The sequence below is a fragment of the Idiotropiscis lumnitzeri genome, chromosome 18 (assembly GCF_059441095.1).
Source record: "Idiotropiscis lumnitzeri isolate Australia: NSW breed Sydney's pygmy pipehorse chromosome 18, RoL_Ilum_1.0, whole genome shotgun sequence".
NCBI classification, from domain to species: Eukaryota; Metazoa; Chordata; class Actinopteri; order Syngnathiformes; family Syngnathidae; genus Idiotropiscis; species Idiotropiscis lumnitzeri.
Window position 1 is genome coordinate 16154413 of NC_142408.1, and position 16123 is coordinate 16170535.

A 16123-nucleotide genomic window follows, 5' to 3' on the forward strand; every position below is an offset into this window, starting at 1 on the left:
CGCACGACATCCCCGCTTCCTCCTCAGCTCGCGGGGGATATCGGGTCTCGCTCCGGGAGCCCACGCGGGGTTAGCACGGAGTGCTAACAGCTGATCTCTTGTGTACACGATCGATCCGTAGCTCCGAGTTTCGTCTCCGGACACGATCGCGCAAAAAACAGCCCCCAACAGCAGTTAAACCACTGCAAGTTGGATGTCCATTGCTGAGGTGAGGTAAAAATAAAATAAAAAAGGGTAAAGGGAAAAAACACACGAAAAAGGCTCAATAGTGAGCCACGCTGCTGTAAACAGGCAGCCACTCGCGCGGCGCCGGAACCGGAAGGTATATATATATACATATGTGTATGTATATGTATATATATGTATGTATATGTATATGTATATATATATTTGTATATGTATATGTATATATATATTTGTATATGTATATGTATATGTATATATGTGTATATATATGTGTATATTTATATATATATGTGTATATGTATATATGTATATATATGTATATGTATTTATGTATATGTATATGTATTTATGTATATGTATGTATATATGTATATGTATATATATATGTATATATATATGTATATATGTATGTATATATGTATGTATATATATATATATATGTATTTGCCTATAAATTGACATGGATGAAAATTCCATAAAACTTTGTAAACTCAACTTTTAAACAACGTAAAAAATAACTATAAATATTCGTCTCTCCGTAAGTATGACTGTGGTCACGGAACAAATTGTACTTCAAAATCAAGGTACCACTGTTTAATCTCGTTTTATTGTATTGGGAATGCCATAAATCACATTTATTTTATTATTCATCTCTGTCCTACTTGCTGAGAGAAAGTACAGAAGTTCTAATAATATATCTTGCCTTGCTTGTCCATTTTAGTAATGCTGCTCAAGGTTTTTCTTTAATCCCCGTGGACAGTCTGAAAGTAACCATGAAGGAAATTCTTCAGAAAGCACTCAAGAAGAGGAAGGGCTCACAGAAAGGATCAGGTAATGAAACCAGATGAACTACAACCAGCAATTATGAAACTTTTTTACTTTGTTCTTGTTTTTCCGACATTGTTTGTATTTATGTTCTTAATTAATCCTTCCTCAGAATCAGAATGCCCTTTTGTCATTGTACTCAGTGTACAACCCCGCTCCAGTGCAACGTAACAATAATTTTATTAAATATCTCAATTAAATGAATTAAAAATTAAATAATCAAATAATTTACTCGGAATAGAAAATAAATAACAAATGAAATGAATAAAACACATTATGTTGCAGTTCTAAAAGGTAAGCGTAGTTGTGTGCGAGAGTTCAGCATGGTGATGTCTCTCAGGAAGAAACTTTTCTTTTTAGTCTGTTAGTCTTTGTCTTGATGCACCTTGTAACGCCTGCAGAGGGCAACAGGTCGAAGAGGCGTGAGCTCGGTTGAGTATTGTCTTTGATGATCTTGTGAGCTCTGCTAAGGACCCTCATGAAGTGCAGATGCTGATGGACCTTCTTTATCACTCCTGTGGTGTTGTGTGTCCAAGAGAGGTCATCAGAGATCAGTAATCCCATGAACTTGAATATGTGGACCCTCTCCAGCACACTCGATTTTGATGTAGAGGGAGGGTGGGGGGGGGGGGGGTCGCAGTCTTGTTCCTCCTGAAGTCAATGACGATTTCCTTGGTTTTTGCGGTGTTCAGCTGTAGTCTATTGTCCTCATACCAAGCTGATAGTGTCTAGACCTCCTCCCTGTAAACTGTCTCATCTACTTTTGAGATCAGACCGACCACAGTCGTATCGCCAGCAAATTTAACGATTGTATTGTTTCCGTTTGCCGGTCTGCAGTCATAGGTGTAGAGCGCGTACAGGAAAGGGCTCAGCACGCATCCTTGAGGAGAATCGGTACTCGGCGTTCTGGTGGAGGATGTGTAGGGGCCGAGCATCACAGTCTGGGGTCTATTGGTCAAAGTCATTAATCCAGGTGTGTTTGGTGATGAGGATGTCTGGGTTGATTGTGATTAAGTAAACGTTTTTACCACACTCAGCACTTTGTGAAGCAAACTCTGGTCCTCGAGGGCCGCTTTCCTGTATGTTCTAGAGGTTTCCCCCTGCAACACACCTGATTCAAATGGTCAGGATTGTAATCGGGCTCCTGCAGAACTTTCTCATAACATGATTATTTGAATCAGGTGTGTTGCAGGTGGAAACTTTTAAAACATGCGGGAAAGTGGCCCTCGAGGACCGGACTTTGAATCCCCTGATGTCAATGGCGCATGGGCAGTGCCAAGCCTGCCAAACTACAGTCCTCTATATTAACAGCTGGGGGGTGCAAACATCTTTGATGGGGCCTTTGCTCAAAGTTGAAAAGGAAGCACATGACCGTTTTTCTTGTTGTTGTTTTTTGTTTTGTTTTATTTTTGTGGAAACAACAAAAAACATGAATTGGGCACAGTCTGCAAATGTGTGGCTATGCAATACAAATTTGGACAGTTGGGTCAGAAAATCGGAAGTGCACCTTCGGGCTGTAGAGAGGGTACACCCTGAACCGGTTAGCAGCCAATCGCAGGGCACTCAGAGACTTACTACCACCCGTGCTCACACTCACACAACGGACAATTTAGAATGTTCAGTCAACTGATCATGCCTGTCTTTGGATTGTGGGAGGAAACGGGAGTACCCGGAGAAAACCCACGCAGGCACGGAGAGAACATGCAAACTCCATACAGGAAGGCAGGAGCTGGAATCTTACCATGCACCAACTGTGAGGCCATCGTGCTAAGCAATTGTCCACTGTGCCGCCCTGAGCTCATTCATTCATATAATTAAAAACATTCACAACAATGCATTCCATGGGTCCTTCTTATCAGATGCCCGAACCACCTCATCTGGCTTTCCTCAATGTGGACAAGCAGCGGTTCGACTCTAAGTCCCTCTGGGATGACTGAGCTTCTCACCCTATCTCTAAGGGAGAGCCTGGACACCCTGCGGAGGTTACTCATTAAAACGGTGGTAAAAGGAATTTAACAGCACACAAAAAAACCCTCTGCCGACAGTTCCTCGCTGTTGTTGCTGCAACCCGAGGTAATACAACAGACCTGTCCGAACATTTGAATCGCTTTTACAAGCCCCCGTACAACCAGTTCAAACTCATTAGTGCGACCCGAGGTGAAACCATCAACTCAAAAAAAACAATGACAGACGCCTTTGCCATTATAACACCTTATGATAAAAAGTCCAAACAGCATTGACAAATCACAAATGCAATAACTTTTCATGTGGCGAAAGAGACAGTGCAAGCAACTCAACACCGTCAGAAAGAGGGTTTTAAAGAAATGATACACACGCTCGACTAAAGGTATAAAATGTCGTGGCGCATGTATGTCTGTCAAGTGGCCATCCCAGAGCTGTTTAATAAACAGAAGGTACACGTTGAAGATGAGCTATTGAAAGTAGCACATTATGCGGTTAAAACGCGGGACATTAGCCCCATGCATCCATCTGACTATCCACTTAATTAGATGTTTGAACTCAAAAGTCGCTTTTTGCAAACAAGATTTTGCACCTTCTCATTTATTTTTAATATTTTTCTTCTAATTTATTTACAACTTTGCTACAGTAATAAACCTTTTTAATTGCTTAATATTTTATATTTTAGTTTAAATATGTTTATAACTGTTGCCGCTTTTGAGGTTTTTTATTTTCTTCTGTTTTTGTAAAGGAGGGACTAGTGCACCTGCTCTTTTATTTTTTTTGTTTCAAATCTGTTTAATATTTTGCTGCTGTTTACATTGAAGTGGGAAATGCAACGTTGAATATCTGAATTATTATATGAATCCAATGGTGTCATGGTGAGTTCACCAAATTCTTCCCAAACAGAGCTGTTTGACTCATCTGGTGAACATTTTTCTAGTTTCAATACCGCAATATACATCGCAACCTGGTTCTCTTTGGGAGTGACCAAGATGGATAAGATCAGGAATGAGTACATCAGAGGGACAGCACCTGTTAGGGGCTTTGGAGATAAGTCAGAGAGGCCAAAAAGAAATGGTTTCAATCAGGGGTGCAACTACCGACTTTCTGGGGGGGTACGCAGACACATTAAAGGCGCCCCCCCCCATTTTTAAAAAAATAATTATGATAATTATTATAATAAATGTAATTTTTTATACGTATATATATATTATATGTATGTTATATTTTTGGGGGAAGGTCACATTTTAATTGAAAATCTTAATTTTTGTAATAAGTTCATTTTGTCTTCTTATTATTTATATTTGACTGATTCATTTAAAGCAGACAATTTTGTTTTTGGTTAAATTTTTACCCAACATGTTTGGCGAGTCTTTCGCCTTCTTCAGAGTGTCACACGATGGTGTCTTGTGACCCATCTTTATCAGCTGATGTTCCATGGCGTGACTTACCTGTCAAAAAAATGACACGACGACGCCTACGAAGAATTAAAGAAAGACCCAACAGAAGACAAGAGAAATAAACTCAAAGCACTACCCAAACCATTCCTCAATGAAAATAAAAGTGATAGGCAGTCATACAACCACCTGGTACCCACAGCAAACATCATCCCCAGAATCTATGGCACCCCAAAAATCCATAAACCAGACACACCCCTTCCTCCCATAGTAGACAGCATAGGATCGGTTACATATAATCTGTCAAAAGCACTCACAGAAATAAGAAAACCACTACTGGGACTCACAGACCAACACTGCAAGAACTCACACCAACTCGCCACAGAACTCACCAACATAAAAGTACAAAAGGACGAAATGTTCATTTCTCACAACGTCATTTCATTGTTCACCAAAACACCCACACAAGCTACCATCCAAAGAGTACAGGACAGGTTGAAAGCGAACAAGACACTCAAAAAATGCAGAAATCAAACAGTACAGGACATCACTCAACTACTCAATTTCATCGCCACATCAACATACTTCAGATTCAGGAACACCATATACCGGCAGAAAGAAGGCTTCGCCATGGGAGACCCACTCTCAGCCATCCTGTGTGTATTTTTCATGAAGGACCTAGAACAAAAGGCACTTTTAACAGCACCGGACTAATTCAAACCACCTCTATTGAAACGCTGCGTGGATGACATTCTGGAAAAAATCAAACTAGGACACACAACACATTACCAACCACCTCCACTCCATAGACACCACAGGCAGCATCATATTTACACACGAAGAGGAAACGGACCAATCCATAGCATTTCTGGACTTGAATATATATCACACAGATAACGGAGACATCAAAATAAAAGTACACAGAAAGCCCACACACACGACCATTACCTCATTTGGACATCAGAGCACCCCACCATTCATAAGTTCTCAGTTGTCAGAACACTACATGAACTCACCACAATAATCACTGACCCGGAGGACGGAACACAGGAGGAAAAACATATAGAACACGCACTAAAAAGTTGTCAGTATCCACAGTGCGCCATCACAAAAAGGGCAGGTCAGGTCAAAAACAAAAATAACACACAGGTGAGGAAGAAAAAACAAACAATCAAACGAGCACAGAGGAATGGTAATGTTGCCGTACGTAAGAGGAATTACGGAACGTATCCAAAGAGCAATGAAAAAATACAATATCAACACACCGGTCAAACCACACACAACCCTCCGCCAAATACTGGTACACCCAAAAGACAGAATACACCCAGAAAACAAATGCAACTCCATTTATGAAATTCCATGCAAATCATGCAATAAAACATACATTGGAGAGACAGGAAGGAGTTTAAACATAAGAAAGAAAGAACACAAGACAGAGTGCGAGAAGAAGACGGCAACAAGACAAACAAGAGCAATAAAAGAACAAGCACAACAGGAACATTACAAATCAGCCATCACCGACCACTGCAAAAGGGAAAACAACATCATGGACTGGGAGAAGGCCAGGGTCATCCGCACCGAAGAGAACAAACACCAGCGCTGGATCAGGGAGGCCATTGAGATCCGCAAGCGAGGCACAAAAACCATGAACAGGGACGAGGGAGCCTTCATCCTCTCTACCACCTGGAGCAGTATCTTGAAGGAGTGAACGGACAGCAGGGGGCGTGACTTGCCTGTCATATTTTTGACAGGTAAGTCACGTCCTCATGGAACATCAGCTGATAAAGACGGGTCACAAGACACCATCATGTGACACACTGAAACATATCAGGTAAAAATTTGACCTAAAATGAAATTGTCTGCTATAAATGAATCAGTCAAATATAAATGAAACGTTTATTGAACGTTTCATTGAGCCATATGTGCCTCTTTCTCTGCTGACACATTACAATTTACCTACTGTCTTTTAACCACTTTGAAAAGTTGGTTTTCATGCCTGCATAATCTTTCTCCCTCTCCCTCTTTCTTTTTTGGTTTTGTCCCCCTGAGCACTTTCTATTTTGCTTCTCCATCTTTAGCATCATCAGATGTTTGAATTGTAAACACTCGCCGCTCACATACTCGAGTGCGTGCGCACTGGACTCTGTGCGTGTGCGCATGGCGTGCAGAAGGAGGGCGGGGGCGGGGGACGCTGGTGACATTCACGGAGCAGAGGGGCGCCTATCAGTGACGTGCTTCTATTAGTATAAGTGATTAGATCAAACAATATCTGTGAACAAACAGCTGTTTAATACATAAAATGGCCACTCAAAAATTATTTTCCTCCCATCGCTTTGGCGCCCCCTCTAGCGTGGCGCCCCTATGCGCCGCATATGCCGCATACATACTTTTTGCACCACTGGTTTGAACATGTCCAGAGAAGAGATAGTGAGTATATTGGCAGAAGGATGCTGAGTTTCCAAGTGCCAGGCAAGAGGTCTAGAGGAAAACCAAAGAGGAAGTTTATGGATGTAGTTAAAGAGGACATAAAAGTAGTTGGGGTGAGAGCAGTGGATGCAGAGGACGGGGTTAGATGGAGGCAACTGATTCGCTGTGGCGACACCTGAAGGAAAAAGCCGAAACGAAAAGAAGCAAAAGAAGAAGATCAGATTTGGATAGAGCTTTTCTGGACATACGAACGCTCAAGGTCCTCACACTGGATTTATTATTCATGCACTCACACATTGACAATAGCGTACTAGGTTATATAGCCCTTGGGCAGGCTGACCGGAGTGTAGTTGCAGGGTGCACCGCCGACCACCACCAAATATTCACACCAGCCATACACCAGTATGAATGGAACTGAAGGCAAGGTGAGTGAAGGACACAACGGCACATGACTTGCACAGAGCGGGAATTGAACAATGGACTTTCTGATTAATGGACGACTAACGCTTACCACCAAGCCATGGCCGCCCTACATTGGGAATTGGGAACAGCATGCGATTAAAGAACTTTGCTATTACTTAATCTTGAACATTTTAAGAAGAAACACCCACCGTTTCAAGACACCTGGATAAGATCTTTAGGAGGATTTCTATAAAATGTGACCTCCATAAATTTCGGATTTTCTTTTAGGTTTAAGTTTAGCATATTGTTCCAAAATATTTTTATTCGATGTATTTAATATGCCTCCAACTGTTATACTTTTATTAAAACACGTGAAATGTAAAGGTCTGTTTCATTAGTTTCAGGTAGTGCTACTGAACCTTTTTATAAAAAAAATAAATAAATAAATATGCACACTCGACTAATAATACACGAGTAGTCAAGACACATCAAACTTAGTTTTAACATTTTATTTTATTAAATTAAAAAAAATAATTTAAATAAATTAAATTAAGATTATATACAAAACACTGCTATGATGTTTTAAATTGCTTGGTACTGCCTAAGTGTTGTACCTTTGCAGGTATAGCACTCAAGTCAAAATTTTAGTCTGGTGACAAAACCAAATCGTTATGTTTTCACTGGGCAATCAATAATCAAGTTTAATTGTCATCTTAAAATAGGGCCTCTGTATCGTTTGGAGAAGCAAACAGACCCAAATGTGGCAGTAGACCTCGATTCCACACTTGAAAGCCAGAGCACTCTTGAGTTCTGCCTTGTCAGAGAAAACAGTAAGTCTTTCCTGCTTCTTTCTTACTTTATTACCATTATGACCTAATTATACCATTCAAAATGTGAGGATAGTTGAGACTCATATGAACTGACAGAAAATACAACAAATATCTATTATCCATTTATCGATCTGTCCGTCCATCGCTCCGCTTAGCCGGCGGGTTGGTCGGTATAGCCCCCTCCCTCCCTCCATCCCTGTCAGTTGGTCGGTGTCCCTCCCGGTCGGGCCCACAGCTCGTGACCAAAGGTGAGGGTGGGAACGTAAATTGACTGGTAAATTGATAGCTTCGCCTTTTGGCTCAGCTCCTTCTTCCCTGCGACAAACCGATACAGGGTCCGCATCACAACAGACGTTGCACCGATCCGCTTGTCGACCTCACGCTCTATCCTCCCCTCACTTGTGAACAAGACCCCAAAATACTTTAACTCCTCCACTTGGGGCAGGATCTCTTATTTTATGACTGTGAACCATGGTCTCAAATTTTGAGTTGCTGATCTTCATCCCAACCACTTCACACTCGGCTGCCAACCGTTCCAGTGAGAGTTGGAGATCACTGCTTGAAGAAGCCAACATTACCACATCATCAATAAAATGCAGAAATGCAATCCTGAGGCCACCAAACCGGACCACCTCATTGCCTTAGCTGCGCCTACAAATTCTGTCCATAAAAGTTATGAACAGAATCGGTGACAAAGGCAAGCCTTGGTGGGTCCCACCCTCAATGGAAACGAATCTGACTTACCACCGGCAATGTGGACCAAACTCTGACATCGGCGGTACAGGGACCGAACAGCCCGTATTAGTGGGCTCGGCAACCCATATTCCCGAAGCAGAAAACTCCCAGAGGAACACTGTAAAACGCCTTCTCCAAGTCCACAAAACACATGTAACTGGTTGGGCGAACTCCCATGCTCCCTAAAGGACCCTGCCGAGAGTGTTGAGCTGGTCCACTGTTCCACGGCCGGGACGAAAACCGCTCCTCCTGAATCTGAGATTCGACCTCCCGATGGACCCTCCTCTCCAGTACCCCTGAGTAGACCTTGTCAGGGAGAGTGAGGAGTGTGACTCCTCTATACTTGGAACACACCCTCTGACCCCTCTTCTTAAATAGGGGGACCACCACCCCGGTCTGCCAATCCAGAGGCACTGTCCCCGATGTCCACGCAATGTTGTAGAGGCGTGTCAACCATGAGAGCCCCACAACATCCAGAGCCTTTAAGAACTCCGGGCGGATCTCATTCAGCCCCAGGGCCTTGCCACCGAGGAGCTTGTTAACCACCTCCGTTACTTTAACCCCATTGATAGGTGAGTCCACCTCGGAGTATTCAGGCCCTGCTTCCTCAATGGAATGCGTGTCACTGGAATTGAGGTGGTCTTCGAAGTATTCTCCCCACCGACTGGCAACGTCCCGAGTCGAGTTCAGCAGCACCCCAGCTCCTCTATAGACAGTGTTAATAGTGCACATCTTCCCTCTCCTAAGATGCTGGATGGTGGACAAGAATTTCCTCCGGAAGTTGTTTTCCATGGCCTCACAAACACCTCCCACATCTGAGTTTGTTTTTTGTTCACCAACGGCTAAAGCTGCATTCCGCTTGGCCAGCCGGTTCAGCTGACTCTGGAATCCCACAGGCTAAAATGGCCCGATAGGACTCTTTCTTCAACCTGACAGTATCCCTTGCCACTGGTCTCCACCAGCGGGTTCGGGGATTGCCGCCACGACAGGCACCGACCATCTTACGGCCACAGCTCTGATTGGTTGCATCAACAATGGAGGCACAAAACATGGTCCACTTGGACTAAAAGTCCCGTCTCCCCCGGAAGGTGGGCAAAGTTCTGTCGGAGTTGAAACTCTTACTTTCTGACAGGGGATTCTGCCAGACGTTGACAGCAAACCCTCACAATACTTTTGGGTCTTCTGGGTCGGTCCGGCATATTCCCCCACCATCGCTGCCAACACACCACCAGTTGATCAGTCGATCATTGAACTGCGGCCTCAGGTGTCCTGGTGCCAAGTGCACATGTGGACACTTTTATGTTTGAACATAGTGTTTGTTATGGACCATCCACGACGAGCACAGAAGTCCAGTAACAGGGGCAGTTCCTCTCAATCACGCCCTTCCAGTTCTCACTGTCATTACCACGTGAGCATTGAAGTCCCCCAGCAGAACAAAGGAGTTTTCAGGGGGAGTGCTCTTCAGCACACCCTCCAAGGACTCAAAAAAGTGTGGGTACTCTGTACTGCTATTTGGTTCATAAGCACAAACAGCAGTCAAGACCCGTGCCCCCCCTCCTTAAGGCAGAGGGAGGCTATCCTCTCGTCCATCAGGGTGAACCCCAATGTACATGGGCCAAGCCCGGGGGCAATAACTATGCCCACACCTGCTCGACATCTCTCACCTTGAGCAACACCAGCGTGGTAGAGTGTCCAACCCCTCTCAAGAGGACTGGTACAGGAATCCAAGCTGCGTGGAGATGAACCAGACTATATCTAGCCGGAACTTCTCTGTCTCACACACCAGCTCAGGCTCCTGAGAGGTAACGTTCCATTTCCAAGTGCTAATTTCTGTAGCCGGGGATCGGAGCGCCAAGTGTCCCTGCTTCTTGCCGCTGCCCAGCTCACTTGGCCCCAAAGTTGGCGAGCCCATGGGAAATCTAGCTGATCTATTATATTTTATCTATTTTATTTAGCTAATTTTATTTTATGCATCTATTATCTATCTAATCTGTCATTTTAATCTCCAGGTTCCAGAGGTGAGGAGAGCTCAGAGGAAGACCCACCAATTGACATCACTTCAGTCCAAGATATGCTGAGCAGCCATCACTATAAGTCATTCAAGATTAATATTATACACAAACTACGTTTCACAACAGACGTTCAACTCGGTATGAATTCTGTCCTGCTGGCTGATCTGTATAAAGATAAGATAAGATAAGATAAGATGTCCTTTATTAGTCCCACAATGGGGAAATTTGAGGTGTTACAGCAGCAAAGATATAGATCACACAGAGTCGGCGGCGTAATGTAGCCGTTAATGTATAACATTAGCAGCAGACATTCAGAAAAAGCATGCAAATATACACAGTATAAACGTATCTAAGTGTAAGGAAACACTCCTAATGTTTGTCCATTATACGGAGGGGGAAACGCTGTAATGATAAAAACTACTGAATGATTGAAAATACTGCAATCATAAAAATATTGCAATGATAAAAGTACTGTAATGGTAAGAGTACTGAAATGATAGAAAAGTACTGCATGATAGAAAATACTGCAATGGTAAAAGTACTGTAATAGTAAAAGTACTGCAACGATAGAAAAATACTGCAATGATGAAAGTACTGCAATGGTAAAAGTACTGCAATGGTAAAAGTACTGTAATAGTAAAAGTACCGCAATGATAGAAAAATACTGCAATGATAAAAGTACTGCAATGATAAAAGTACTGTAGTAGTGAACATCCTGCAGTGGTAGAAATACTACAGTGATAGAAGTATTGTAATAAGAATACTGTAATGGTAAACAAAATACATCATTGGTCAATATTTAAGTACACCCTTGGCTGAAAGTACAGGAGTAGTTAATATTGCATCCTAGGACTGCACAATTGCACTAATGCCCTCCCATTTGTAGGCCTGACCCAATGTTCTTGTTAAAAAGTCTGACAGCAGTTGGCAGGAAGGAGCGGCGAAATCTCTCTTTGGTACAGCGAGGGTGTATAAAGGGAATATGTTTATTTTATCAAGTGTAATTTTGTATTTAATTGAACCAATTTGTTTAATATTAGTAAGTTTCAGTAAGTTGTTCAACGATAGATTGAAATATTTGCTATGTACGTGATGTCTGAAAATGTTGATTTAGTTCTTGAAGAATTTGGACTTTAGTCAAACAGCATTCGGTAAATCCTAACGGTGCAATACAATTTATGAATTCATTTCTTTTCTAAGAATTCTACACACACCACTCCATAAGGACGACATCAAATGTTTTTAATAAATTAGTTTAAATTTAATTTATTGAATTTAAAAAAATCGATCCCATGAGTCGCTCTATCCCTGGGGTGGCCAACTCTTTTTTTGGCACGGGCCACATCGTAGTTAAAATTTCATTCAGAGGGTCGTTGACTTTTAACCCAAATAAATTTATGGGTGAATGCCTCATATTTCATATCCACAAAAATATTATAGAATAACTCTTAAAATCAACGGCCACTCGACTTCCGCTTCCGTTATGCCCGGGTAAATACTGCTGGATTGATTGCTCCGACCAAATGAAACTTTTCAGTGCCTGCTAATTCATTTAACTACTCGTTCGTGGTAGGAATTGCTGGGAATAGACCACAAGAATGTCAAGCCAAAAGTCGACAAGAAAAGACCCTAAACTGGGAAAAAGTGACGATACATAGATGACCCAGAAGCAGCTAACACTGGAAGCTAGCTTGGCTCAGTCGGACAACGGGAGCGGAATGATAATGCTAGCGGAGCTGCGTAAGTTTCGATAAGAAGTGCACAAAGGGACGTTATAGACTCCCAGGCGCACATGGAGGCTTCGATCTGAGAAATTAAGAGAATTGAGATACTGGAGAAGAGACTGACCACGACGGAAAACCGAGTGAGTAGCACAGAACACCGGGGAATACGTCATGAAAGAGCGCTAGCTTACTTGCTGAGAAGAGGCAATCGTAACTGTGAAAAAAGATGAGCTGGAAAATAGAGTGCGCAGAACGAACATCAAAATGTATGGTATTGTAGAGAGTTCAGAAGAAAAAGAGATATCATTAATCACTGACTTTCTCAATAGAGCTCTTGTGCTGCCCGACTTAGATATTCTGATCGAAATGGCTCACAGAGCTTTGGCAGTAAAACCGAAGGTAACCGCACCACCATCATCCGTGATAGTTCGTTTTTGGGACTTCAGTGTGAAGCAAGTGGTGCTTCAACAGGCATGGAAGCAGCAGGATGTAGAGTTTGGGGGGAAGAAAGTTTATTTTGACCAAGATTATTCTCCGGAGGTGCAAAGAAAAAGGAAGCAAGTGCGCAATGTCATCAAGAAGCTTAAGGAATATATCCGATCCCAATCACCATACCCACCTCAACTTAAAGTATTCCTGGACACTGGGATGAAGGTCTTCCCATCTCTTGTGGAGGCTCAATCTACACTGAGAGCTCTGGGGGTGAACTTTGTGGTGGAGGAACGCGATGTTCTGGAGAGGGAGTTGCTGCAACACAGATGGCAAACACAGGGCAGACGTGAGGGGAATGAATTGTTGCTGCGCCCCAAGGGAATTGGCGGCATCCTAAACTCTGTGGAGCGATTTGAGGGACATTTAATCGAGAAGCAAGGTCCCTCTTCATCCTTATTGGATTTGGGGAAGATGGTGGAGTAAAATTGACAATTGATGATATTGTTTGCTGGCTTAATGTTTTGAAAGTATTATTATTGGTTGCAGTGTGAATTGAAAGTGTGTGTCTTTATTTTTCTGAGGAAGGCATTTGAAGCTGCAGGGCTTTGGTGTCAATGTGTATTGTTGCGCACACAATTAGTGTTTTTCCCAGGGATACACGTCTCCCTGCCCATTTTCCAACTGCATGTTCTTGATCTGTATCAAAGGGGTGGCGACGCGCTGTGTTTTAGGAATTTCATTTGTGTTCTAATTTTTTTGGGGTGTTGTTTTAATTTTCTGTTTCTCTGCAAGTTGACCTTAAGTTTAGTTTAGTTGACCTCTCCCTTAATTTGAAATCGTTATGTTGAAGCATTTGAGAAAGGGTTCAGTTATAAATTTCACTTTAATTTAGGCGATGACTGAAAATTATTAGTTACAATAATAATGGTCTCAACCAAGTTATTAAAAGGAAGAAGATTGTGATTCAGTTGAGCCGACTGAATTGTTCAATTGGACTACTACAGGAAACGCATATAAATGAAGCAAGAACATCCCAAATTGAACAGAGAATGGGCGGGACAGATATTTAGCGCATCATTTGAAAGTTATAAGAAGAGAGGAGTACTTATACTCTGTCACAATTCCTTGAACTTTGTTTCAGAAAAAGTGCTTTAGAATAAAAAAAGAAGGTTGGGTAGTTGTGATAGAATTGTTTTGTTTTTTTTGACGGTTATGATTGTGTATGCCCCTAATGATGATGTGCCACGTTTTTTTCGGAGAGATTGCCCAAATTTTAGCGGGAAACTCAAGAGGAACTATAATATTAGGAGGGGACTTCAACTGAGTGCTGAATAATTACATGGGCACATTTCCATTTGATAGCAAGACTCTGACATCTAAATCAAGGGCATTGATTAATAGACTACAAGAATTGGGATTGGTGGTGTTGGAATTAGCCGCCAAATAGTTGCAAATTATTAGGTAATAAACCCTTAGTTAACTAAATGTATTCAATGCATGTTCGTTTTTTATATTCAAGGAACAAGATGTCAAAAAAAGACTCAACAACTGATCCAAGTTCTGTTCTAATAGTTTCTTAAATTCTCTGGAGTTCAGGAAATAGTAAAGACAGATGTCTGGGCGGCTTTTTCTTATCCTCACATGGAAGAGAGAGAGATTGTTTTTTCTGCTAAAAGTCTTGTAGGTTGAAATCAGTCTTCCACGCTCCCCTCCCCTCGCACGGGGCCACGTCCAAGGGCAGGTCATCCCGAGGTTGGTTATCTTTTGGAAGTTGATCCCCGTCTGGTTCCATGGCTTATCCCCAGGGTCGACTTTCTCCAACAATGTGGTCTGTGTGCAAGTGTGTGTGTGCTCTCTGATCTGATCCCAAAATGTTGTCTTTCACAATGTGTTTCTTCCATGCCGCCCTAGTGACCCCTCCATTGCCCAATTAGTTGTCTGTATCGCTACGGTCTATTTGGCCAATGTCCTATATCGTATTTGTTGTGTCTAGAGTGACTGAAGTTCATGAAAATAATGTGTGTGTTGCCAGTGTGACTGCAACTCATAAAATCTATAGAATTAGACACCTGTAATCTCTGTAATATCTGAATATAATATGTCAGAAAAATGATAACCAGTCAACACAATCACGGGTCTTTACTGTGCACGGTACTTCTAGTTTCATTTGATCAATGCTTTTTGTTTAATAAATGTTTAACACCTGTTGCAAATATGAACCTGCTAATATTAATGATTGACATTAAATGCTACAGCTAATACTATTAACATTATACAATACTTGAGTGGATATATGGTGCATGCAAAATTCACGGCTTAGAGATGACACTAATTTTTCAAGGGTTCATAAAAGCCACTCCAGAATAGATTTTTTTTTTGCATTTCTAAACAGGATGCTCACAGGGTGGAGGATTGCTACATTGAACCTCAAACTCTCAGACCATGGGCCAGTTGTTATGTCCTGACATTGATAAGGCCTTAAAATTGTGGCGGTTAAATGTGTCATTGTTAAATAACGCTGATGCTGTGTGATATATAGAGGACAAATTCATTTTTTTCCAAGACTCTAATGATGATGGTGTAATTTCCCCCTCTTTTTTATGGGATGTAGCGAAGCCCATTTTAAGGGTCAAAATTATTTCACTTTCAAATAAGATTAGAACAGCAGATAAGGGAATTTAAGTTTTTGTCAAATAAATGTACGAAAACTAGTCTAAAACCTTTTTGGTGTTTCCGTCGACTAAAACTAGACTAAAACCTTTTTGAGTTTTCGTCAACTAAAACTTGACTGAAACCTTTTCCAGTTTTCGTCGACTAAAACTATCACGAATAGGAATGACTAAATGTGACGAAAACTAATAAGCATTTTTGTCCAAATGACTAAGACTAAATCTAAAATGCCTGCCAAAGACAACACTGTTCTGTACCCATACCTGACAAAGTAAATTATATTAAACACTGCCAACATCATATTAATCTTACCAAATTAAATGAGAGTGAAGCTCAAACTTTAGTGGAGTCTATTACTATAGAGGAAATTAAATTTACATTGGGAAAGCTTGAGAATAATAAGGCGTAGACGGCTTTCCCTGTGAATTCTATAAATGCTTCTACGAAGAGCTTATTCCACTTTTACATGGTTCCAAAAACATGGGCAAAGGCAATAATTTTGGTCATACATAAGGATGGAA

At 41.7% G+C, this 16123-nt stretch overlaps 1 protein-coding gene across 5 annotated transcripts in view; it reads left to right on the forward strand.

Moving 5' to 3' along the window:
* Window positions 1-16123, forward strand: part of mapkap1 (MAPK associated protein 1) — a 141772-nt gene that overhangs the window by 86287 nt on the left and 39362 nt on the right. For 4 of the 5 annotated variants that reach the window (XM_088280984.1, XM_088280982.1, XM_088280981.1 and 1 more), the window contains 3 exons: window positions 908-1017; window positions 7922-8029; window positions 10774-10914. In XM_088280984.1, the coding sequence (XP_088137110.1) occupies window positions 908-1017; window positions 7922-8029; window positions 10774-10914 (359 nt within the window). The remainder of the gene's footprint in view (window positions 1-907; window positions 1018-7921; window positions 8030-10773; window positions 10915-16123) is intronic. The other variant, XM_088280986.1, reaches the window with a different exon arrangement.